Genomic DNA, 26,977 nt, shown 5'->3' with positions numbered 1-26,977 from the left:
CATGATAGTTTCCACCCCCCAAACAGTACCATCAAAAAACACACTAATAATAAAAAAATAAAAAAATAATACTTTTGTCAATTGAAGTCAGATTGTTTCAAGTATGACTGATACCATACTTCTATATTACATCTGAATTCAATGCAAGTATTTACTGCTTTACTTTTCTGTGACCCGATTAACAGCAGTCAACAAAAAGCACGTCAACAAAATAAAGTAACTGTTCCCTTCACATTCATTTAATGTTACATTGACAACAGCCAGCCCATAAATCTTAAATGTCACAAAAAGACAGAGATCTGAAACCCAATCTTCCCAGAAAATCTTCATGAAAAGGGTATCTCATTATGCAATATTCTAACTGCCCGTTGAAGATATGTCAGCGTTTTCTCCGAAACTCGAATTTGTAAATGGCCGGAGAGTTCACAGTTTCTTTCTTTACTTTCACCTTCTTGGTCTTGTCCTGTGAAAAGACCATTTTCATTCAGGTAAAAATGATCGACATTTGCATCTACAGACACACGGGCCACAGTAAATCCAGTCAGTGAATTCATTTGAATTTGGAACTCTAAGTTTGATTTTATTACGTTAATACAATTTCACAAAACACTTCTAATCTGCATTTGTGGCTTTAAAAAAAGGGACATCTCCCCTTAAAATACAGCTCAGGTTTATTTTTCCTCTGGTAGCATGCTGCCTAAAGGCTGCATTAAAATATCACACAAAGAAATTTTACACAAATGAATTAACCAGTGCACTATCAGAGGAAATGAAAGCCTTTAAAATATCAATGGTACTAAACACAGGCAATTCAACTGCTTAAACAGGTGTACAAACTCACTTACAATACCATTCACTCGCAATCATTTCTATGTGTGTACAAACAGAATTTTTTTTTTTTTTTTTTTTAAAAAGCTCGCTTTAATCTGCTTCGAAATGTGACCCAGATTCTAGCACAGGCTGGTTTCCTATACTGATAGGCAATGTTCCCTGCAAGCTGTGTGGCCTGTTTCTTTTAATGGGCGGTCCCTTTAAATTTCTCCACATGCGTGGTATTTACAATGGAAAATCCGGTGAGCGGCCCGCGTGGGACACCTCTCGTTATTGTGCGGCCGCGCAGCTTATACAATGCGGATAGGTATATTTTCCCATTACATCAATCAATGTTCCCTCTAATATTTTTCTCTCTCCGCAGGCCCTTTAAATTGCTGCGCTGTATCTCTTCCTGCGGCAGCAGCTGGTGAGCGACCTGCGCGGGACCTCGCGATCGGTGCACAGCCGCGCCTTAGGGGGAACATTGACAACAATGGATTATTTTGGAACCCTAAAATAAACTTCTTACAGCAGGGCCTCACTTTTCCCCCCCTTCACCTTTTTGTGGTCATTAAGCCGATACCAGCAAACAAAGCATCTTCTACTTTGGCAAACAGCATCAAGGACCCTCAAATAAAGACAGATGCAACATAAAGTTCCCCACAAGATGCCCTTAACTAGAACTGCAGGAAAGCACTCCAGGATGTCCAATCTGCAGCCCCCAAGCCCTGGCAATCTGGCTCTCCAAGCACAGGCAACTCAGTCGAATTTGTGCTTATATTATTCATTAGGCTGCCCTGTTGTTTTTTTTTAGTGCTGTGGTCTCATTGATGAATGGCCAAGATCTACTAACAGCAGTGACTTGGGATATATGCAAATTAATGGGAAAATGGGCTAAACTTTATACATGGCCACCAAGGCTCCATGTGATACATCAATGCAGCCAAGACAAAAGCTTTGGACATCCCAGCCCAACCACACAGGATCAGCCTTCCCTTATAGTCTTTCAGGCAGAAGGTAACTTATGCCAAATTCTAGGCTTAGCTCATAGTTGGGCCGGGCTGCCCAGACATTAAATGTATTTGAGCACATAAAGCACTGGACAAAAACACTCTCATACCTCACTCTCTTTTCGTCTATAGCTTTAGTGTTCCCATTCCCTTTCCAGGAAAAGGAGTTAGGTTTAGTTTAGGAAAGGAGGCTCTTAACCATCCAAACATTTTAACGATGACTTTAACTTACTACTGCTAACTGCCATCAAGTTTGCTTTTGTATAAATGACCTCAGATTGAACATTCAATGCTTTATCTTGATTTCAAAATTACAAAAAATGGTTATGGTGAATAATGGCAGTTTCATCAGAATGCCCTGCACAGATCTAGAAAATCCACAATACACTGAACTGCTGTAAACTTATGAGCTCTATATACTTACCATGAGGTCTTTTCGAGTCTGGATTTTCTGGGATACTACAAACATCTTCTTCTCTCTCTCAATGTGCTGTTTCAGAAGGGAGTATTGGTGCTTTCTCTGTCCAGCAAGTTTCTGAAAGGGAAAATTACAAATCAGTGAAAAAAGAGATAATCATTGCATGTGTGAATAATTGGGAAAGGGGGAAAGAGAGGAGAGCTTGAATCAGGATTGATTAATTGCTGGTTTTCCCCTGCATTTCAAAGAAATATTGTTGCCGTAACATGGTATTATAGCAGTCACTTTTCTCTTCACAGAATACACTTTAATGTGCTCATAAGAGAATCAAAATGAATTAACACTAACAAATGCTGCATTTCACAGTGAACACAATGGCCTTGTGCAACATGGTCATGCTGTTCCTCACAGCTAGACCAATGACCCTGTGCAAGTTATCAATCACAAGTTTCAAATGACAGTCAGATTGGGCATTATTTTGCCATTTAGACAATCATCTTTCTGAAATGCCAACATTGCTTTAGTGTGTCTGTGCGATTGCTCATTTTGTAAAAGTACACTTTAATCTGACGGTGACTTCCCGTTACCTTTAGAGCTCGGGGATGAGTGACTCCTTTAATTTTTTCCTTCTGTAAGGTTTCGATCGTTGGTCGGTTGTACGCCCGATCCACCAGCTCTGGTACAGTATTGAGGCGCTTCGCCAAGTTAAATTCTTTCACTGTGCACAGATGTAAATGTATGAGAACCTTTTCAAATATTATAATGGAGCAATCAAAGTTTAATTACAGTAAAATCAGAGCACAGCATCAGCAAAGCTCCATCAATACACACTGCAAACAACCGGAATTATACACAATACAAATCTATATAGCTTGGTCAGGGCTAGTATGGTGCCATAGAGACCAAGGAGGTCCCAGGTACAATAATCAATCTATGCAGTGCAAGAAGTTACAGTTGGTTTTGGTTAGGGGAGAATTATATTAGAAGGGTAGGCAACGGTAATGTGGACCTTTTAAAAACAGGTGCGGTTAATATTGCAAATTAAAATAAGGAAATGGCAAACTTGGTGAATAATGACTTTGAGTCAGTCTTCACAGTGGATGAAGAGGATAATATACCTGATATTCCAGGGGAACTGATAATGAATCAAGGACTGGAACTCACTAAAGTTAACGTAAGCAAGAAAACACCACAAGGAAAAAAATGACACTAAAGACTGACAACTCCCCAGGACCTGACGGTTTCCACCCCAGGGATTTAAAGGAAGTAGGTGAGGAAATTGCAGATGCTTTCACCATAATCTTCCAAAACCCTCTCAATTCAGGAATTGTCCCTACAGATCAGAAAATTGCAAATGTAGCTCTATTATTTAAGAAAAGGTGAGACCCCCCCCAAACCAGGAAATTATAGACTTGTTAGTCTAACATCTGTTGTGGGGAAGTTATTGGAATCGATAATTAAGGACAGAGTGACTTTGAGAAATTCGAGCTGATTAGAGAAACATGAATTTGCAAAGGGTACATCATGTCTAATGAACCTAATGGAATTTTTTGAGGAAATAACTTAAGTAATAGAGGGGAATGCCTATGAATGTAGTTTATATGGACTTCAAGAAGGCAATCGATAAAGTTCCAAATAAAAGATGTTAGCTAAAATTAAGCCTCATGGAATTGAAGGCAAATTATTGACCTGGTTAGGAGATTGGTTAGACGATAGAAGACAGTAGAGAGAATGGGTATGTACTCGAACTGGAAGGAAGTGACTAGTGGTGTCCCACAAGGACCTGTGCTGGGGCCTCAACTATTCACTATATTTATTAATGACTTAATAACACAATAGAGAGCCATATAACCAAATATGCCGATGACACAAAAGATTGGTGACAAAAAGAGACATTGATAGATTAAGTGAGTGGGCAAAACTGTGGCAGATGGAGTTCAACGCAGCTAAGTGTGAGGTCATCCATTTTGGACCAAAAAAATCCAAGTTTTTTTTTTAAAATGGTGAAAAGCTAGGAACAGTGGAGGCCAAGAGATTTAGGGGTCAATGTATACAAATCACTAAAATGTAGTGGTCAGGTACAAAAAATAATCCAAAAGGCTGATGGAATGTTAGCCTTTATAACCAGAGGGCTAGAATATAAAGGGGAGGAAGTTTTGCTACAGCTATACAAAGCCCTGGTTAGACCACATCTGGAGTAACCGTGTACAGTTCTGGGCACCACACCTTAGAAAGGACATATTGGCCTTGGAAGGAATGCAGCACAGATTCACCAGAATGTTACCAGGGTTCCAAGGATAAAATGATGGAGATTTTACATAAACTGGGCTTGTACTCCCCGGAATATAGAAGGTGAAGGGTTGATTTGATTGAGGTTTTTAGGATTTTGAAAGGAATTGATAGGGTAGATAGAGAAAAACTTTTTCTGCTGGCGGGAAAACTAGGACAAGAGGACGTAACCTTAAAACCAGAGCCAGGCCATTCAGGAGAGAAGTTAGGAAATACTTCTACATGCAAAGGGTGGTAGAACACAAAATGCAGTAGATGCTAGCTCAATTGAGAAATTTAAATCGGAGATCGCTAGATTTTTGCTAGACAAGGGTATTAAGGGTTTATGGAGCTACGGCGGGTGGATGGAGTTAGGATACAGATCAGCAATGATCTCGTTGAATGGCGGAACGGGCTCGAGGGGTTGCAAGGCCTACTTATGTTCCTGTGTACTGGCGAATCCAGTTCTTGATTATAAGGTTGGGCCAGTCCAGGATAGGGCTCAGTCATGTTGTCCCTGCCGGGGCACAGCCTGCCAACGCTCACTTTCTGCATTCATACATGAAAAATGGTGAAGCATAGGATGGCATGTGGCACATGTGAAACAGTGCAATAGAATGAGTCAATACCCTCAGGAAAAGGGAACAGGAAAGGGAAGAATTGAGGGGAGGGGGAGGGGAATATGTTACTGCTGAGTAACATTATGGCGGGGGAGTGAGACTGAAGTGCTCCTGCAGAGAGCAGACACGGGCTCGACGGACTGAATGGCCGCCTTCCATGCTGTAACCATTCTATGGTTATAAATTCAGGAAACAGGGTACACAAATATAATAAAGATACAACTAGAACATGCCGATCATTCTTTCTGGAGTGTGAGACAGCAATAACTCAGTGCTTTTATGTGCCAGTTATTAGCTTGGTTAGTCACTAACAGTTTATAAATTACGTTAGTATATTGGGCATTTAGTAGGAGGACTAGAGTGCATTTCTATTCCCGTAGAAGTGCGTGAAGAACTCAATCAGCCCATAATTAAATGTTATGAGTAATACAATGTCTGGCATCAAAGTATCATTTATGTTGTATTTAATAGACATTGCGTCAATCACCAGTGATAGCAACTAAAATAACTCCTGAAGTTTGAAAAACAAAAGCAGGCAAGATGCAATATTCCTTCCTTTTACTAATATTTTCAAGTATTGACCTTCCTGAAACAAGTGACAACAGGGCTGGACAATGGAGCATTTATCTATTTTACACAGTGTCGCCATGCATTATTCTCTTCCAGGTCAGGTACAGCAATGGACAGAAACATTCACCATATACTGTCTCAACAAATGTTCCTCTATTCCATCTTCAGACCAGCACTCCTTATTAACTGTGTTATGTTTTGTTTCCATAACTACCAGTCACCTCCATCCAGATTTTGTCAACAAGGCCTTGTAAATTAGCCACTCTCGGCTGAACTGATCTACTCTGCTCAAAGACTGATTCTTTGAGCACGGACAGGCATATTCAGCTTTCAAAGTACAGTCTGCTTTCATATAAAACATTTATATTTTTAGTATTCCAAAGCAGAATTGAGATACTTGTGCAGAATATTTCTTAATCCATTGTTTTTCTGCAATTTAGCGTTTTCGCTCTCTTTTTAAATGAAGAAGAAAAATTGCTGCTGTCCCGAAAATTGTATTCTCAATATGGGTTCAGCAAGTTTATACAGTGAGCACCTGAGCCGTTCATGGCAGGGAGATACAGGTTCAATCTCTGGGCTGTGCTGGGTCAGCTGTTCTCGGCCGGCTCAGTAACAGGGGCACTTCAGTTGGCCGCAGTGCTTCTGGGTTAGGGCGTGGAAAAGAAAGCAGCCAGGGTTTGTACTCCTGATCACACCCTGTGCACGCATGTGTGACCATGGAGTGAAGTCATCACTGGGCTTGATCATGGCCACCCTCTCCCAAATTTTAAAAAAAAAGCTCATCTGTGCAATGTATCAGAAGGCAATCAGCGCACATAGAACAGTACCCGAAACAGGAGTCCAAGCCTTCTGGGCAAGAGCTAAATGGTGAGAAAAATCTTTTTTTTTTTTAAAAAAGCGAGTAGTTGAATTCAAATTGAAATGTATATTCCTCAGAACAAGACGGAAATGATCCAAAGCAATGCACCTGTACAAGACTTAATGTATTCAAATACAGGAAACTTTGTGCTATCCGGCACTGACGGGACCGAGCTGTTGCCGTCCCATCAAAACTGCCGGACAAACCAGCGCTAATGTTGAAGCATACGGAGATTTTGAGCTCCGTATCTGGCAACAAACCCTGTTGCTTAGCAGCAGCTTCTAAACAGTCGGCCGTACCTTGCAAGCGTCTCTGTAGCTTAGCAACAGCTTCAGTGAGACCTTGCAGAGCCTGATTGGTGAAAAAAAAGCAACGAAAAGAAAAAAAACCTAACGAAACGGCTCCTGATTTTTGCCGGTGGCTCGAGCATTCCGGACAGTTAACCTCCGGATAAACCAAAGTTTCCTGTAATCTGTCTTCTATAACAAGTTATAAACATTCATTACCAAATTCTGTAAAAACAGAGTTGAAAAATTATGCACAAATCATCATACAGTATGTAACAGGATACACCACCTTCCTTTTTCGATTCGCAGAAGAAGATGTGCTTATTGGGGGGCTTTCCATCAGCCTCTAAAAGATGGAGTTCAGACTTGAGGCGTTCAATTTTCTGCAAATGTATTGGAAATTCGCAAAATCAAATCAGTGCACATGAAACCTCACACAGCAGGCTCAACATTCCCATTATTTACTTTTTTTCCAGGATAAAAGCTATTATTGAAATGTGTGAAAATGGCATGTAATGTACTAAAGTACAGGTGTGTTTTGCCTGACTGTAAAGTCTAATTGCTAGAGATCCGGAGGTCAATTTCAGGTTAATTACTGTTGGTGAGGCAAGTTTGCATTTTGGCCAGTGCTTGAAAATTTCTGAGCTTCAGGTCAGAAGAAGTCAACATGAAATGGCTGCCTTTCGTTCTCTTAACATACTTCTGGCACTTTGAAATGTGATGCTTCTAGTGGGCCTGTGCTAGATAGCAACATGCATTCATATAGCACTTTTAAATGTAGAAAATGTCCCAAAGCAGGTGTGATTTTGTTTTTATTAAAAGGAACAGAAACCAAGTCATGGTGAAAGAGTTAGGATAAGTGACCAAAAGATTGGTTTTGAGAAGATGTGGAAAGGCAGAGAGTGAAGTGAAATGGTGGTGCGGTTTAGGTAATGAATTCCAGACAGTAGGGCTGAGGAAGGGGAAATCGCTACCACCAATGATGGGGCAAAGGGAACGCAGGATGCACTAAAGCCCAGAGTCGGGGGATTGAAGAGTGCAGGAGGGAGTACAAAGCTGGAGGTCATTGTAAAGTTAGGGTGGAGTGAGACTGCAGGAATTTGAAGATAGATGAGAATTCTAAGTTCAATGTGTTGAGGAATAGGATGCCAATGTCGGCCAGGTGAGGAGTGATGAGCAACAGGTCAGGATGAGTTTTGCACATATTCAAATTCATGGATGGTTGAGGATGGAAGGTCAGCAAGGAGACTTGTGGGGGGAAAGAGAGTCTGGAAGTAACAAAGCCTTGTATAAAGGTTTCAACCAGTGGGCTGAGGTAGCGATTAAAGTGGATGAAATTAAGATGAAAGTAAGCACCTTGGTAATGGATAGGACATGGGGAGTGAAACTCAGCTCAGAGTCGAACAGGATGCCAGTTTTACGTGGTCTGGTCCAGCCTGAGTGGGCGGGGCGAGATGGAGTCGGTGGCAAAGCACCAGAGTTTATGTTGGGACTTATAATGATGGCTTCAGTCTTCCCATTGCTCAGTTGGAGGGAATTTTGACACATCCATGGCTTGATGTCGAACAGCCAGTCCAAAAGCACAGCGGTGGCAATGAGGCCAACTGAAGTGATACCAAGGTACAGATGGGAGTCACCAGCATGAGCAGAGGGAACCATTAATAATATTGGTTAGGTTGGGGGCCAGAATTTAGGTGGGGAATGGATCGATGATGGTATGTGTCATAAAAGAGACGAGCTTGGAGGATTGGGAGAGAAGCTGCAGTGATGTGGGAACAGAGCTAGAGTGGATGAGACATTGATGTGGTCAGGGGAGAAGGGGTGTAAGGCAAGAGAGGTAACAGTAGAGGTAGCTGGACAAAAGCCTTTATGCTCTCTGCCCACCCACCCCCAAGTCTCTTCCACCCCAACATGGGGTGGAAGAGAAGGGGGAAGAGAACATAAAGAGTCATGTTGGCCTATAATTCACTGGGCCATCTTGTACCTTAGACAAGAGGCCATACTTCATGTGTAAGTCTAGACAGTGTGTTTGTCTGTGGGTAAGACCTGACCTCACCGTTCTGTTTTTCCCTCTCCCTGGACCTAGAGGCACTGAGACCAATTGCAACAAACCCAGCTAAGACCAGGCAACTTGGCACAGACTGGAGATTGAACGTGTCACTCTCCTGGTTTGTATTGATTAGTGCCAGACTAGAGGGAATATTGGCAGGTCCCATAGCACTAACTATAATGCATATTATAAAATATACCAGCCATTTTAGTCATCTGTATATTCTATAAATATTGTAACGTGCACATTCTCAATCAGAAATGCAGATTATTTAAAACCAATCTGCAATGCCCATTTCAAATGTCCTTTATTAATCTTCATGGTCAATGATCCTCTCACTGGTGTAATGTGATGCTAGCTGCTTGTTATGAGATGGCAAGTAAAAATATTATACAAAATAATATGGAGTGAATCAAGAGGTGCAAGAGGTCCTTTGTTGATCTCCAGCTTGAGAAGGTCTAAGCCAGCAATAAATGTACTAGCTGAACACTGGATAAGGACTGTACACCAGTCTGCAATCCACCCCTAGACTATCTAATATTGCAACTAACTGGACACACCGGTAGGGTGGTGCTGACAGTTGTAGGCAGTACTTGAAAGGATACAAACATTAGAAACACATATTTTATAAAGACTGTAAAATGCCAGAAGAGAAGCCAACCCCCTCAAATGATGAACCCTAACAATAACGCCCTCTCTCATATGAAGTTTGATGATTGCATGCTTCTTCTATAATGCACCATCTTCCTCCCCTTGCAAACACCCCTCTACTGGTGCAACGCAGGTTCCATAAAACTTTCCCCACTCCAAGTTACCTAGGCAATGTAATGTTGATTAAAAAATAAACAAATTATGAAGTAGCAGCTATGCACGTTTTAAGCCCAGTGTCTGGACCCACAGATTTTTCTTCTGCAATGCCAAAGAGTACTGTACAATGCTTTAAATCTCATTCCTTCTTTCAGCGCAGTGCAAAAAAATTCAAAGAAAAACAACAGAAAATGTTTTAGTGCCACCAAGTGGCCATTCTGTCACTATTACAATGAAAGACATTTTCCTTGAAAAGGGTGTAGAACTGGGGAACCAGCAGTTTGTTAATCACTGAGAATTAACCTTTTCTGCCATGGTCACAAAAAGATTGTTGTAAAAGGTTTGTCTTCCTCTTCCCTGTTAGAGTAGCACATACTAGAAATATCAGAAAGGACTTGTGTTGAAAATGCTGCGACGAATCCCATTTTTAAAATACATTTACGACGACAGATTTCATTTAACTGAAGAAGGGGCGTTCTTGGGAAAACTACTGGCAAAGGCTCAAAACAATAAAAATGAGGTCACCTTTGCCTCTGCAACCCGTTTCATTTCCACATATTTAACATCTTGCGTTCTCATGATCTTCAGCTGCTCCTCTGTTGCTTCCTCTTTAGCCTGCTTGATAACGTGTACTCCATTCTAAGCAGCAAACATAAAGGAAACAAAAGATTTCTTAAAAAAACACACATGAAATAAAGTGGAACTTTTGGCCCGTATTTTCTGCTGCCTACGGGTGCGTACCCGCCCGTAAGCTCCGGGTTTTCGTGTGCAAAGCGCAGGCGCGAAAACCCGGAACTTGCGATCTGTCAAGAATCTTCCCCCTTCTTTTGTTGGTGGGGCTCCCCTGGGATATGTGGGCCTTTACACACGTGTACTCAGAGGCCCAGGAGCACGGGTCTCCGTGGATCCCGAGGCAGAACGTAGGCGCGGATTTTATTTGCGGATCGGAGGCATTTCCCCGCGGGAAGCCTCCGACTGCAAATTCAGGCCCATTGTCTGTAATCCCGAATCTTTTCCGAACAAAACGCTATTGCTTTAGGTCAGGGGAAAAGCATCTACATACTAGTCCGAGTAAACATAAGCAGTTGTAGCCTCACCCACCTGAACTGAATATGTATGGCAAATACTCAAAGGGCAAAAGAGATTTTATTTAAAAAATTCCATGAAATAAAATCACATAGCTAGGAACAGAGTTCAAACAGAGATTGTTTCCACTTAAAAGTAGAAGCAAATTGTCCGTTTGCAAACCATACTCTTAGGATGACAATATCCCATGAGTGAGGAGGACTGATAGATCACAACTAAAGTGGGTTAATTCGAAAGCTTGCTCGTAATGGGGAGTAAATCCTACCACAGACGAGGAGTATTCTCTCCAGAATGCCTGTATATTGTGCAGTTCCAGCAGTGGACTGGTCTGGTCTGCATCATTATACAATAAAAAAGGTCCCAACAACACTACCCCTCCTCCTGGAGATATCTGTGTTCCTCTAATTCTGCCCTCTTGCGCATCCCTGATTTTCATCGCTCAACCATTGGTGGCCGTGCCTTCAGCTGCCAAGGCCCTAAGCTCTGGAATTTCCTCCCTAGACCTCTCCGCCTCTCTAACTCTCTCTCCTTCTTTAAGACGCACCTTAAAACCTACCTCTTTGACCAAGCTCTTGGTCATCTGCCCCAATATCTCCTTATGTGGCTTGGTGTCAAATTTTAATTTTATAATCGCTCCTGTGAACCACCTTGGGACGTTTTACTACATTAAAGGCGCTATATAAATACAAGTTGCTGTTGCCCCAATGACATGGCAGTGGTGTGGAGCTATTTCATCAGTGTCTAGGATATCAGCAGCTTTCACTCGTAAAATCAATCCAGTAATTCCGGTCCCAACGCGTGAGTACGGACGGGGTACTCACGCGTGGGCCCACTGGAAGTGCCAGATTTCAGCATGCACAGCGCATGCGCGGGAAACCGGCATTTCCTCCAAGGGGTTCAGAGGTCCAACGCGTGCGCGCAGGACTCTGCGCGCACGCGTTGAACTTCCTTTTTTTTTTGGACAGGTTTTCCCGTGTGCAAGGGCCTGAACTTTTTAGACATAGAAAGAAGGCGTAAGGACTTGATTCTTGCAGGTAAGTGGTCTATTATTTAAAATTATAACATTTTTTCCACAGCTTTATTGTTTTTAAGGACTTTACAGTAAGGTAAGTTTATTTTTAGACCCGATTTCTTAAAAAATTATTTTTTCAAAAATTTGACTAATTGTTTAAAATAGTTTTTTTAAAGTTATTTATAGTTTATTTCATTATTGGGATGTTTTTTAAAATTTTATTTAAAGTTAAACTAGTCTTTTGGGCGCCCGTACTTTTCATGAGTTTGACAGTTCTTACTATCAAACTCATGAATGAAGTTTCCCCTCCCCTGATTGGCTGCACAGTGCTCACCTGATCCCAGCCGGCACATCGCACTAACTACGCCGCTGGATCAGGCAAGCACATCGCGCCGACATCTGAACCGAGCCAGTGACAGGAATTCCAAGCAGGCCCAGGCTTCAGATGTCGGCGCGCCGGGTGAGTGCACATCGGGGGCTTGCACGCGCGGCAAGCCCCCGGACCTAATTTCTGGCCCAATGTGTTTTGGGGATGTACAGCTTACAATGCACCAGATACTCTGGGGCATGCAGGTGGGACTATTAACTTGTACATGAACACCATCTTCCTCAAATTGCTCTCTGTGAATATTTGGAAATTTTCACAGCAAAGAACAGGACTTGGAAGAAGACATTTAATCTTTGTCCAGTTGTATCAAGAGGTGTCAATTTCTTCCTTAGGAAAGATTATGGAACCAGCAGGTCACATATAAACTAATCGATTTGGGTTGTTAAGATTGGCTGGAACTGTATAATCTGGAGATGATGTCGGACACATTTTGTCTGGTTGTTAAGTGTATAGATTGAAGGGGATGCTAAGAACAGGTCATTTGGTTTGGAGGGAGGGAGAGGCTGCTCATTTTAGGGAGAATGTCAAGTACAGCTCGCCTGATCTGATGTCTTCACTTTGAAGAGCCTGAGTGAGCTGCTCGGTTGGGGTAGCTGCTCTGCCAAGTGTAATTAGGAGTAGGGCAAGATGACTGTGGGCCACGTATGAACTGTAGTCTAAACACATCCACTGTACAGGTTATAAAAACATTACTTTGAAACAGTAGGGCTTATTACAGCTCTAATGTTAAATGAGGCTCTCTTTCCAAAGACTTGGTACCAATTAGACACAGTCTAAATGAATGTCAGGTTAGAACTGAAAGCACTTAAAATCATCCTAGGCAATACATGAACTTCAGGGGATCTAGTCTACAGCAATTTATAAAGCCATACCTTGTTGTACAGGAAACTTTCTGGTATCCGGCACGGACGGGACCGATGTGGTGCCGGTCCATCAACAATGCCGGATAACCGAATGCTATAGTAAAAGATACGAGCTCAGAGCTCCGTATAAAGCAACAAACCCTGTGCTTCAAAACAATCGGCACAAGTTGCAAGTGTCTCTGTAGCTTAGCAACAGCTTCAGCTACACCCTTGCACAGCCACAAATGGAGTAAAAAAAGTTATCTGAACTGGCTCCTGAATTTTGCCGGTGGATAGAGCGTTCCGGTTATTTAGTGGCCGGTTAATCGAAAGTTTCCTGGATAAACAGAAACTCCACATCACCAGCACAACATAACTTGTACTTTTGGAATTGAGCAGATCAATAGACAATCAAGCGACAAGCTGAGCTGAGTAGTTCAAACAATATCTCAGCACTAATACAAAAAGAAAATACTGCAGATGCTGGAAATCTGAAATAAAAACAGAAAATGCTGGAGATACTCAGCAGGTCAGGCAGCATCTGTGAAGAGAGAAACAGAGTTAACGTTTCAGGCCGATGATCTTTCGTCAGAACTGGAAAAAAAAAGCAGGAAATGGAACAGGTTTTTAAGCAAGTGTAGTGGCAGGGAAATGGGGGAGGGGATGAAAGAACAAAAGGGAAGGCCTGTGATAGGCTGGAAGGCAGGAGAGATTAAGAGACATTGAGAGACATTAAGAGATATTCAAGGCAAAAGGAGATGGTAATGGGACAGGTTAAGAAACAAAGGATGGCTCTAGATGAAGTGTAAATTGCGCTGGCAGAATGAAAGACGGCTGCCACGTGGGAGAGAAGAACAGAACAAAAGTGTGGATAAAAAAATATATATATATGTGTTATGCTCTGAAATTGTTGAACTCTATGTTGAGTCCAGAAGGCTGTAAAGTGCCTAATCGAAAGATGAGGTGCTGTTCCTCGAGCTTACGTTGAGCTTCATTGGAACAGTGCAAGAGGCCGAGGACGGAGAGGTCTGAGTGGGAGTGGAGCGGAGAATTAAAGTGACAGGCGACCGGAAGCTCGGGGTCCCCCTTACGGACTGAACAGAGGTGTTCCGCAAAGCGGTCGCCCAATCTGAGTTTGGTCTCCCCAATGTAGAGGAGACCACATCGTGAGCAGCGAATACAGTATACTAAATTGCAGGAAGTACAAGTAAATCGCTGTTTCACCTGGAAGGGGTGTTTGGGGCCCTGGACAGTGGGAAGTAGAGAGGTATAAGGGCATGTGTTGCATCTCCTGCGCTTGCATGGGAAGGTGCTGGGCGAAGGGGAAGGGGTGCTGGGGGTGTCACGGAGGGAGCGGTCCCTACGGAATGCTGAAAGGGGAGGTAAGGGGAAGATGCGTTTGGTGCTGGGATCACATTGGAGGTGGCGGAAATAGCAGAGGCTGATCCGTTGAATGTGGAGGCCGGTGGGGTGAAAGGTGAGGACAAAGGGAACTCTTTTGTGGTTCCGGGAGGGAGGGGCAGGGGTGAGGGCAGAAGTGCGGGAGATAGAACGGACACGGTCAAGGGCCGTGTCAACCACGGTAGAGGGGAATCCTCGGTTGAAGAAAAAGGAAGACTGTCGGAAGCACTGGTATGGAAGGTGGCATCGTCGGAGCAGATGCGGCGGAGACGGAGAAACTGGGAGAATGGAATAGAGTCCTTACAGGAGGCGGGGTGGGGGGTGGCGGGGGCAGACTCCTGGCCAAAGAAGTGGGCACGGAGTAGAAGGTGGCGGAAAAAGAGCTCAGCATCGTTCCGAGCTCGAAATTCATTGAGGTGGGGGCGTATGGGGATGAAGCTCAGGCCTTTGCTAAGGACTGATCGTTCGGGGTCAGAGAGGGGAAGGTCAGAGGGGATAGTGAAATCACGGCAGGGGGTGAGATTGGGAGAAGGGATGGCGTCAGAGGAAAGTGAAGGGGAAGAAGGTTCCAGAGGGGCGTTTGTGTCCAAGAGTTGTTGAAGCTTGCGATCCTTGACACCTGAAAGGAAGGAAAAAAGTTTTTTGTTAAAGCGCTGGATGAGGCGAAATGGAACTGCAGACCAGGACAGCTTTGAGATAGAGTGAGTCGGTGCTGCTGAAGAGAGAGGTCAAGAGTAACACTTGCTTAAAAATCTGTTCCATTTCCTGCTTTTTTCCAGTTCTGACGAAAGGTCATCGACCTGAAACGTTAACTCTGTTTCTCTCTTCACAGATGCTGCCTGACCTGCTGAGTATTTCCAGCATTTTCTGTTTTTATTTAATATCTCAGCACTGCTTTTCTTAAATAAACCTAGTTTACAGCACTTAAAAAAGACCTCACCTGAAGTTTGGTGCTGGCCATTCGAAAGTAGAATTCATCTGGATTTTTCTCTAACGCCTTTTGGCGTAGTGCCTTTAGGGTGTTCTGTTTGCGATGGTAGTCCCTGAAATGTGCAACAAGTCAGCAGGCTTACCTCTAGAAAACCTTTGGTACAGTATTGCAAAATAACTAAAATCTGCAACATGGCGCCAATCTAACTTAAATATGGCAAACTGTGGGATGTTTTAAACAGAGGCTACATTCAGTCTTGTCAGGATTCTGTTGGTGGGTTTGTAGTTCAACTTCTACAACACAAGAGACAGAAATTATGCCACCCCTCGCCGCCAAAAACCTCAACTTATCTAAAACCTCCAACAGGATGTATTCTAAAAGCACTAATGGATACGTTCTTCCAGGACCGTGAGGGTCTCAGGTAGAGTCGCTAGGCAAATATTTCTAAACCGTAAAGTTTAAAATCTTGCATTTCTAGACGCAGAATACACAGTACAATTAGGACACAGTACTTTAATTCAAGCCAAGTGCTTTGGACTTATGGTTTATGAAGCACTTACTGTGCGCGGAGCTTGTAATCTTTCTTCTTCTCCAAGAAACCCAGGCGCTTTCGGAATCCAGGCTGTGTAAAATGGGTAAAAAGTATATTAATGGAAAACATCGGTGTTAGAATTCTGTTCATCAAATTTTGAAAGACAATTTATTTTTAAATACAACAGATGTCTCAAAGCACGGCTCACATTAATTTGGATGATACACTGCTTTGCAAAAGGACATCGGTATTATACCACATAATGCACAATGTATTATTCTGCTGCTAAGATAGGGCCAGCGTACCTTTAAGTCCAAAGTCTAACAGTTAAGTAAACAGTGTCAGGTCAGAGTTTAATTGATTAGCGAGTCAAATTTCCAGATTGCAAAGTGCTCATGAATTTCAGGTTCCAGGTCAGTGACTGATTTTCTTTTAAAGACAAGAGATTGCTTGGACATCTGGAAGGTGCCAGACACGAGGGGTGGGAGTTTCCTGTGTATTTGTGCCCAGAGACACGCGTAATCGGGACGTAAAGCAAATACCCAGCGTAAAAGATGAAGGAAACTTGGGTGCAAGCGCGTTACGCATGTTATTAAGCTAAACCCGAATTTCCTTATACGCTCAAACGCATCTTGGCTCATTATAATAGCTCCGCCCCCCCAGGCTAAAGAGCCGTACACGTGAATTTCCTGCAATTATGCTGGTTGAAAACAGGTGCAGGAGTCACTTTTCTGTTTCTTTATTGCGATTTCTTTTAAAGCAATTAAAAAATAATTTATCCTCACTGAGACCTGCACTGTGTTTCCAGTTTCTTTGAATGCATTTTTATTGCATCAGTATGAGTCACATTAAAAATGGAAAAGCTTCCATGATTGTAGGATCTTAAAAATGCTGTGCCTAATGTGCATGAATGACAGTTAGATGGCTTGAAACTTTAATTTTCATACTTAAAGTAATATATGGCGTGAGTTCAGTGCTTTCCTCAGGCCTGTTGTTTATGCGGATTCCTTTCTCCATAGACCTGCAAATATTTCCTTTTTAAGTAAATATTCAATTCTCATTTGAAAGTTGAATTTTCCAGGAAAAAGACTTGCATTTATATAGCACCTTTCACGACCTCAGGATGCCCCAAAGCGCTTTACAGCCACTTGTAGGAATGTAGGAAACGCGGCAGCCAATTTGAACACAGTAAGCTCCCACAAACAGCAATGTGATAATGACCAGATAATCTGTTATTTTAGTGATGTTGATTGAGAGATAGATATTGACCCCAGGACAATTGTAAATAAGGTGGATGAACTGAAGGTGTTGATAAACACATGGGAGTATGATATTGTTGCTATCACGGAGACATGGATGAGGGAGGGGCAAGACTGGCAGCTCAATATTCCGGGGTACAGAATCTTCAGGCGAGAAAGAGGGGGCGGTATAAGGAGGGGGTGTCGCAATATTAATTAAGGAGTCAATTACTGCAGTAAGGAGGGATGACATATTAGCAGGTTCCTCTAATGAGGCCATATGGGTGGAGCTTAAAAACAAAAAGGGGGCAAGCACTTTGCTGGGAGTGTACTATAGGCCTCCAAACAGTCAGGGGGAGATAGAGGAACAGATATGTAGGCAAATCTCAGAGAAATGTGCAAATAATAGGGTAATAATAATGGGGGATTTCAACTTCCCCAATATTAACTGGGATAGTCAGAGTGTGAAAGGCACAGAGGGTGTAAAATTCTTAAAGTGCATCCAGGAGAGCTTTTTGAGCCAGCTTGTAGAAGGTCCTACAAGAGAGGGGGCGGTACTGGACCTAATTCTAGGGAATGTGGCCGGCCAAGTGGAAGAAGTGCTAGTAGGTGAGCACTTTGGTGACAGTGACCATAATATGGTGAGATTTAAGGTGGTCATGGAAAAGGACAGGGATGGGCCGGAAATAAAGGTTCTAAATTGGGGGAAGGCCGATTTTAATAGGATAAGGCAGGATCTGGCCAAAATGGACTGGGATCAGCTACTTGTAGGAAAATCCGCATCGGAGCAATGGGAGGCTTTCAGAAGGGAGATTGAGATCATACAATGGCAACATGTTCCCGTAAAAGGTCAAGGGTGGTTCCAAAAACCACAGGGAACCTTGGATGTCAGGGGATATACGAGAATGGGTTAGAAAAAAAAGGAGAGCTTTTGGCAGATACAAAAGGCTAAAGACGGAGGAAGCCCTAGAGGAGTACAAAAAGTGCAGGGGGATACTTAAAAAAGAAATTAGGAGATCAAGGAGGGGCCATGAAATAACACTGGCGACCAAAATAAAGGAAAATCCTAAGATGTTTTAGAAGTATATTAAGGGTAAGAGGGTAACTAGGGAAAAAATAGGGCCCATTAGGGACAAAAGTGGCAATCTGTGTGTGGAGCCGGAAGATGTAGGAGGGGTTCTAAATGAAGTTTTTGCATCTGTTTTCACTATGGAGAGGGACGATGTAGACATAGAAATAGGGCGGGGGGACTGTGATATGCTCGAACATATTAACATCGAGAGGGAGGAGGTATTGGCGGTTTTAGCAGGCCTAAAAATGGATAAATCCCCAGGCCCGGACGAAATGTATCCCAGGCTGCTGTGTGAGGCAAAGGAAGAGATTGCGGGGGCTCTAACACATATATTCAGAACCTCTCTGGCCACAGCGGATGTGCCAGAGGACTGGAGAACCGCTAATGTAGTACCATTATTCAAGAAGGGGAGTAGGGAAAAACGGGGAACTACAGGCCAGTGAGCCTAACATCAGTGGTAGGAAAATTATTGGAAAAAATTCTGAGGGACAAAATTAGTCTCCACTTGGAGAGGCAAGGATTAATCAGGGATAGTCAACATGGCTTTGTCAAGGGAAGATCATGTCTGACTAATTTGATTGAATTTTTTGAGGGGGTGACTAGGTGTGTGGATGAGGGTAACGCAGTGGATGTGGTGTACATGGATTTCAGTAAGGCCTTCGATAAAGTCCCGCACGGGAGACTGGTCAAGAAAGTAAGAGCCCATGGAATCCAGGGTGCCTTGGCACATTGGATACAAAACTGGCTTAGTGGCAGAAGGCAGAGGGTGATGGTCGAAGGTTGTTTTTGTGACTGGAAGCCTGTGGCCAGTGGGGTACCACAGGGATCGGTGCTGGGTCCCTTGCTGTTTGTGGTCTACATAAATGACTTGGATATGAATGTAAAAGGTATGATCAGTAAGTTTGCGGATGATACAAAAATTGGTAGGGTGGTAAATAGCGAGGAGGGTAGTCTCAGTCTGCAGGACGATATAGATGGGTTGGTCAGATGGGCGGAACAGTGGCAAATGGAATTTAACCCGGAAAAGTGCGAGGTGATGCACTTTGGGGGGGACTAACAAGGCAAGGGAATACACAATGAATGGTAAGACCCTAGGCAAGACGGAGGGTCAGAGGGATCTGGGTGTGCAAGTACATAGATCCCTGAAGGCGGCGGAACAGGTGGATAAGGTGGTAAAAAAGGCATATGGGATACTTGCCTTCATTAGCCGAGGCATAGAATATAAGAGCAAGGAGGTTATGATGGAGCTGTATAAAACACTGGTTAGGCCACAGCTGGAATACTGTGTGCAGTTCTGGTCGCCACACTACAGGAAGGATGTGATAGCTTTGGAGAGGGTGCAGAGGAGATTCACCAGGATGTTACCAGGGCTGGAGCGCTTCAGCTATGAAGAGAGACTGGGCAGATTGGGTTTGTTTTCCTTGGAGCAGAGGAGGCTGAGGGGGGACATGATTGAGGTATACAAAATTATGAGGGGCATAGATAGGATGGACACTAAGGAGCTTTTTCCCTTAGTAGAAGGGTCAATAACTAAGGGGCATAGATTCAAGGTAAAGGGCGGGAGGTTTAGAGGGGATTTGAGAAAGAACTTTTTCACCCAGAGGGTGGTTGGAGTCTGGAACTCACTGCCTGAAAGGGTTGTGGAGGCAGGAACCCTCACAACATTTAAGAAGCATTTGGATGAGTACTTGAAATGCCATAGCATACAAGGCTACGGACCAAATGCTGGAATATGGGATTAGATTAGACAGGGCTTGATGGCCGGCGCGGACACGATGGGCCGAAGGGCCTCTATCCGTGCTGTATAACTCTATGACTCTATGACACCAGGCATAACTCCCTTGCTCTTCTTCAAAACTTTTATATCCACCTGAGAAAGCAGACAGGGCCTCGGTTTAACATCTCACCTGAAAGATCCACCTCCGAAAGTGCAGCACAACCTCAGCACTGCACTGGAGTGTCGGCCTAGATTTTGTGTGCAAGTCTCTTGGGACTTGAACCCACAACCTTCCGACTCAGAGGCGAGGGTCCTACCAACCGAGCCACAGCTAACAGACAGTAAGAATGCTTCTTTCTGAAGTAGTTTCCACTCATCTGATAACAGATTAATGATGCCGCATTTATAACACAGCCCTGATGCTAAGATGGGGGCTGCTGCATTATGAGGGGACTGTTACCGCAGCTGAGCGGTTCTTGCACTGTTGATGGCACTTTGAGATGTGAAGAATCTGGCCTGTGGACACTCAATGGCATTAGAAAGGTACATTTTCTAAGGCAAGTTGTCTTCATGTTGCCACTTAAAACTAAATACATGGAGCCGGAGTTCTTTATCTTAAGCAAGTCCCCCATCCTCCAGTACACATCGCGCCGAATAGTGGCACCAGCAAATGTTGAGGAGCAATACATGGAGGCCCTGGGTCTTAGAGCACTGTTCCTACCCTTTACGTCTCATCCGAAAGATGGCACCAGACTGATACCTGGGATGGCAGGAATGACGTATGAGGAGAGATTGGGTCGATTAGGCTTGTACTCGCTGGCGTTGAGAAGAATGAGAGGGGATCTCATTGAAACTTACAAAATTCTAACAGGTCTAGATGCAGGAAGGCTGTTCCCGATGGTCGGGGAGTCCAGAACCAGGGGTCACAGTCTAAGGATAAGGGGTAAGCCATTTAGGACAGAGATGAGGAGGAATTTCTTCACCCAGAGAGTAGTGAACCTGTGGAATTCTCTACCACAGAAGGCAGTTGAGGCCAATTCATTAAATATATTCAAGAAGTTAGATATATTTCTTAAGGCTAAAGGGATCAAGGGATGTGGGGAGAAAGCAGGGACAGGGTACTGAATTTGGATGATCAGCCATGATCGCATTGAATGGTGGAGTAGGCTCGAGGGGCCGAATGGCCTACTCCTGCTCCTATCTAGGATGGGAACAGGGACTGCGGGGAGGATGAGCAACCCGGCCACAGCACCGTGGAGCGGGGGGCCATTCAAGTGGGGGGAGTTAAAAGAAATGTTGTAGTGGTAGGGGATAGTATCGTTAGGGGGATAGATAGAGTTCTTTGCAGCCGAGAGCGAGAGTCCCGAAGGCTGTGTTGCCTGCCCGGTGCCAGGGTTAAGGACATCTCCTCTGGACTGGAGAGAAACTTGGAGTGGGAGGGGGAGGATCCAGTTGTCGTGGTCCATGTTGGTACCAACGACATAGATAGGACAAGGAAGGAGGTTCTGCTGAGGGAGTTTGAGCAGCTAGGGGCCAAATTAAAAAGCAGAACCACAAGGGTAATAATCTCTGGATTATTACCTGAGCCACGAGCGAATTTGGCTAGGACAAATAAAATTAGAGAGTTAAATGCGTGGCTCAAAGACTGGTGTGGGAGAAATGGGTTTTGCTTCCTGGGACACTGGCACCAGTACTGGGGCAGGAGGGAGCTGTTCCGTTGGGACGGGCTTCACTTGGCCAGTGCTGGGACTAGAGTCCTGGCGCATCATATAACTAGAGCTGTAGAGAGGGCTTTAAACCAACTAGTGGGGGGGGGGGGAGGTTCCTAGAGAGCAAATAATAAAAATGACAACAGAGGTCTTAGGTAGCAGTGGGGAAATTAAAAACCAGAGCGTGTCAGGAAGAGGCATAAGGTATGGAGTAAAAGGTAAAGTAATAAAAAGGGCAAAAGCAGGAACTAAGTGTCACAAAACATCTTTGAAAGTTCTCTATCTGAATGCACGTAGCATTCGTAACAAAATAGACGAGTTAATGGCACAAATAACTACATATGGGTATGATCTTGTGGCCATTACAGAAACATGGCTGCAGGGTGACAATGCCTGGGAATTAAACATGCCAGGTTATTTAACGATCAGGAAGGACAGGCAGGAAGGAAGGGGAGGTGGGGTGGCTTTGTTAATAAAGGAAGGAATCACTGTAATACAGAGAAATGATATTGGGTCAAAAGATCAGGATAATGAAACAGTTTGGGTGGAGGTAAAGAATAATAAGGGGGAAAAAACACTAGTGGGCGTAGTCTATAGGCCTCCGAACAGTGGCAGCTCTGTTGGACGGAGTATCAATCAGGAAATAGTTGAGGCTTGTAATAAGGGAACATCTATAATTATGGGGGATTTTAACTATCATATTAATTGGACAAATCAAATTGGGCAGGGCTGCCTTGAGGATGAGTTCATTGAGTGTATTAGGGATGGGTTTCTTGAGCAGTATGTAACTGAACCGGCCAGGGGGCAAGCAACCTTAGATCTGGTCCTGTGTAACGAGACAGGATTAATTAAAAATGTCCTAGTAAAGGATCCCCTTGAAATGAGTGACCATAACATGGTTGAATTCCATATTCAATTAGAGGGTGAGAAGGTTGGATCTCAAACAAGCGTGCTAAGCTTGAATAAAGGAGACTATGAAGGTATGAGAGCGGAATTGAGTACAGTGGATTGGGAAAATAGATTAAAGGGTAAGACGATACATGATCAGTGGTGTACATTTAAGGAGTTATTTTACAACTTCCAAAAAATATATATTCCACTGAGAAGAAAAGGGTGTAAAAGAAAAGACAGCCATCCGTGGCTAAGTAAAGAAATTAAGGATAGTATTCGAATAAAATCAAGAGCATATAAGGTAGCCAAATCTAGTGGGAGGATAGAGGATTGGGAAAACTTTAAAAGACAGCAAAAAATAACAAAAAGATTAAGAAACGGAAGATAGATTATGAAAGTAAATTAGCAAAAAATATAAAAACAGATAGTAAGAGTTTTTATAGTTATATAAAAAGAAAAAGGGTGGCTAAAGTAAATGTTGGTCCCTTAGAGGATGAGACCAGGAAATTAATGGTGGGAAATATGGAGATGGCAAAAACACTGAATGAATATTTTATATCAGTCTTTACAGTAGAAGACACTAAGAATATCCCAACACTGGACAAACAGGGGGCTATAGGGGGGGAGGAGCTAAACACGATCAAAATCACTAAGGAAGTGGTACTTGGTAAAATAATGGGACTCAAGGCGGATAAATCACCTGGACCTGATGGCTTACATCCTAGGGTCTTGAGGGAAGTGGCGGTAGAGATTGTGGATGCATTGGTAATAATTTTCCAAAACTCCCTGGACTCAGCAAAGGTCCTGGCAGACTGGAAAACTGCTAATGTAACACCCTTATTTAAAAAGGGCAGTAGACAGAAGGCTGGAAACTATAGACCGGTTAGCCTAACATCTGCGGTAAGTAAAATTTTGGAGTCCATTATTAAGGAGACAGTAACAGGACATTTGGATAATCATCATTTAAAAGTCAGCATGGTTTTATGAAGGGGAAGTCATGTTTGACAAATTTGCTGGAGTTCTGTGAGGAAGTAACATATAGGGTGGATAAAGGGGAACCAGTGGACGTAGTGTATTTAGACTTCCAAAAGGCATTTGACAAGGTGCCACACAAAAGATTATTGCTTAAGATAAAAAAATCACAGGATTGGGGGTAATATTCTGGCATGGATAGAGGATTGGCTATCTAACAGAAGGCAGAGAGTTGGGATAAATGGTTCATTCTCAGACTGGCAATCAGTAACTAGTGGTGTTCCGCAAGGGTCAGTGCTGGGTCCCCAACTCTTTACAATCTATATTAACGATTTGGAGGAGGGGACCGAGTGTAACATATCAAAGTTTGCAGATGATACTAAGATGGGGGAAAATAGTGAGTGAGGAGGACATAAAAAACCTGCAAGGGGACATAGACAGGCTAAGTAAGTGGGCAGAGATTTGGCAGATGGAATACAATACTAGAAAGTGTGAGGTTATGCACTTTGGCAGGAAAAATCGTGGAGCAAGTTATTATCTTAATGGCAAGAAACTGGAAAGTACTGAAGTACAAAGGGATCTGGGGGTCCTGGTGCACGAAACTCAAAAGGTTAGTATGCAGGTGCAGCAAGTGATTAAGGCGGCCAATGGAATGTTGGCTTTCATTGCTAGGGGGATAGAATATAAAAATAGGGAGGTATTGCTTCAGTTGTACAAGGTATTGGTGAGACCGCACCTGGAATACTGCGTACAGTTTTGGTGTCCATACTTAAGAAAGGACATACTTGCTCTCGAGTCAGTACAAAGAAGGTTCACTCGGTTAATCCCGGGGATGAGGGGATGGACATATGAGGAGAGGTCGAGTAGATTGGGACTCTACTCATTGGAGTTCAGAAGAATGAGAGGCGATCTTATTGAAACATATAAGATTGTGAAGGGGTTGGATCGGGTGGATGCGGGGAGGATGTTCCCGATGATGGGTGAAGCTAGAACTAGGGGGCATAGTCTTAGAATAAGGGGCTGCTCTTTCAAAACTGAGATGAGGAGGAACTACTTCACTCAGAGGGTGGTAGGTCCATGGAATATGCTGCCCCAAAAAGCTGTAGAAGCTACATCATTACATAAATTTAAAACAGAAATAGACAGTTTCCTAGAAGTAAAGGGAATTAAGGGTTACGGGGAGCGGGCAGGAATTTGGACATGAGTCTAGGCTCGGATCGGTCATGGCCCTGTGGGTAGCGGAGCGGGCCCAGGGGCCGTGTAGCCTGATCCTGCTCCTATTTCGTGTGTCTAATTCTGTTAGATTCAAATCAAATCAACTTTTATTGTCATTGTTAGTGCACAAGTGCAGTACAACGAAATGTAGGCTTGCGGCTCCAGAGAGTGTACAATTTGGATTAGGACACTTAAACATTCAACATACATTTGTACATATATATTAGCATAAATATGACCATAATAAAGTGCATCGGCAGATGTGCAGGCTTTAGTGTTTATTTGTGGAGTTCAGTAGGATGACAGCCCTGGGAAAGAAGCTGTTCCTAAATCTGGTCGTACGGGTGCGAATGTATCTGTAGTGTCTTCCAGATGGTAGGAGGGCGAACAGACTGTGGCTGGGGTGGGTAGGGTCTTTGATGATGGACCGTGCCCTCCGTAGGCAGCGTTTCTGATATATATGTTCTATGGATGGAGATGGTTCTGTGATAGTGGATTGGCGGTTAGGATCAGATCAGCCATGATCTTATTGAATGGCGGAGCAGGCTCGAGGGGCCGATTGGCGTACACCTGCTCCTATTTCTTATGTTCTTATCTTCTATGTTTCTAGGTTTCCCTCCGACAGTGCAGCGCTCCCTCAGCACTGCGCTGGAGGGTCAGACCAGATTTTGTGCAGCCGACTGAGCCACAGCAGAATCTTCAAGTAACATTCACCAGCATGCCCACATCTGGAGTCTGGCTCCAGCGACAAGACTTTCTGACGGATGCTGAGAGTCCTTAAAGTCGGGGTGGGGGTTTTTTGTCGCCGATTTATTCTCTGCTGCTGCTGCTGCTGCTGCCGCCGTCATCGTCCCTTTAAGCGGATTCACCGACTGTGGCCGGACCGGCCCGCGCTGCTCGGCCACCAGCCCGGCCCGGCCGCCTCTCCCTCTCCCCCTCCCCGGGACCCCGCACTGACCTGGCTCCGCTCCCGGTGGCTTCGCTGCGCCGATTTCTGCGCCTTGCGGAACGCGGCCGCCATCTTTGCCGGTCTCCAAGCACAATTGGCTGCATCCGGGTCAGGGGTGATGGCCCGCCGCCCTCCATTTCCGGCGGGGGAGGCTGCGCCCCCTGGCGGTCGCTGTGCGCTGCTGCAGCCGCTTTCTGCCGAGCGGCTTCAGGCCGCATCCGGGACTCCCAGCGGCTTCCACTGCGGGGGCCCGACTCCCCCTAGCGGAGAGCAGGCACCTCCACCGCGGTCCAGGGGAACCTGCCGTTCCCCTGACAATGGCTGCACAGGGCAGGGAGGGTTTGCAGTCGGGTTGTCAGATCTGGTTGGACATATTCCTGGGGGTTTCATCACATTATATTCGCTAGAGTTTAGAAGAATGAGAGGGGATGTCATTGAAACTTATAAAATTCTAACAGGACTAGACAGACTAGATGCAGGAAGGATGTTCCCGATGGCGGGGGAGTCCAGAACCAGGTCACAGTCTAAGGATAAGGGGTAAGCCATTTAGGACTGAGATGAGGAGGAATTTCTTCACCCAGAGAGTGGTGAACCTGTGGAATTCTCTACCACACAAGGCAGTGGAGGCCAATTCATTAAATATATTCAAGAAGGCTAAAGGGATCAAGGGATATGGGGAGAAGGCAGGGACAGGGTACTGAATTTGGATGATCAGCCATGATCTCATTGAATGGCGGAGCAGGCTCGAGGGGCCGAATGGCCTACTCCTGCTCCTATCTTCTATGTTTCTATGTTTCTATTATCATTCCTCCAGGCGTGAGAAATGTAAGGTGCTGATGCTGAAAGACAACTAAAAACAGGAAATGTGGAAATACTCAGCAGGTCAGGCAGCATCTGTGGAGAGAGAAACAGTTAATGTTTCAGGTTCAGGACCTTTCGTCAGGTTCTGCACAAAGAGAACACGTCCAATTTGGCACACGGGCTGCGGAATAGGAACCCCCAAACTGGTGCACTAAGAATTGTGCATTTAAGGAATTGAATCACCAGGATTGTCCCAGCTTCAATCCTGAGCAGACCTCAGCAGGGCCAGAGGTAGTGACACCACATTGGTTTCAGTGCCTTTGTGTTAGGGAAGGAAAGAACAGCTAAAGTTCCTGCTCTTGATCACTGTCCAGCCCTCTGCGAGATGTTTATGTGTGTGGACATTGAGTGAGAGCAAGATCTCAGTTGAGTGGTGAGTAGTCAGAGTCCTATAATTGACTTCAGTGGCTCTGGGCTAGGGATGAAAAAACACACCCAGGGTTTCTACTGCTGATCACT

The 26,977-nt window shown here is 44.2% G+C and overlaps 1 protein-coding gene across 1 annotated transcript; it reads right to left on the bottom strand.

The window, feature by feature from the left end:
* Positions 1 to 217: 217 nt before the first annotated feature.
* On the bottom strand, positions 218 to 25,776 carry utp11 (UTP11 small subunit processome component). Its single transcript, XM_085962483.1, has 8 exons — positions 25,667 to 25,776; positions 15,923 to 15,984; positions 15,372 to 15,474; positions 10,228 to 10,341; positions 7,135 to 7,228; positions 2,829 to 2,959; positions 2,248 to 2,358; positions 218 to 463 (listed from the first exon to the last, which is right to left on the bottom strand). The coding sequence occupies exons 1-8, from the start codon at positions 25,727 to 25,729 to the stop codon at positions 380 to 382; spliced, it is 762 nt and encodes a 253-aa protein (XP_085818609.1). The 5' UTR covers positions 25,730 to 25,776; the 3' UTR covers positions 218 to 379.
* Between the last annotated feature and the right edge of the window lie 1,201 nt (positions 25,777 to 26,977).

Source organism: Somniosus microcephalus, chromosome 20 (genome assembly GCF_052327205.1).
Source record: "Somniosus microcephalus isolate GS21.2 chromosome 20, FLI_Smic_1.0, whole genome shotgun sequence".
Lineage (NCBI taxonomy): Eukaryota > Metazoa > Chordata > Chondrichthyes > Squaliformes > Somniosidae > Somniosus > Somniosus microcephalus.
This window is presented reverse-complemented; position numbering and strand designations above follow the sequence as displayed.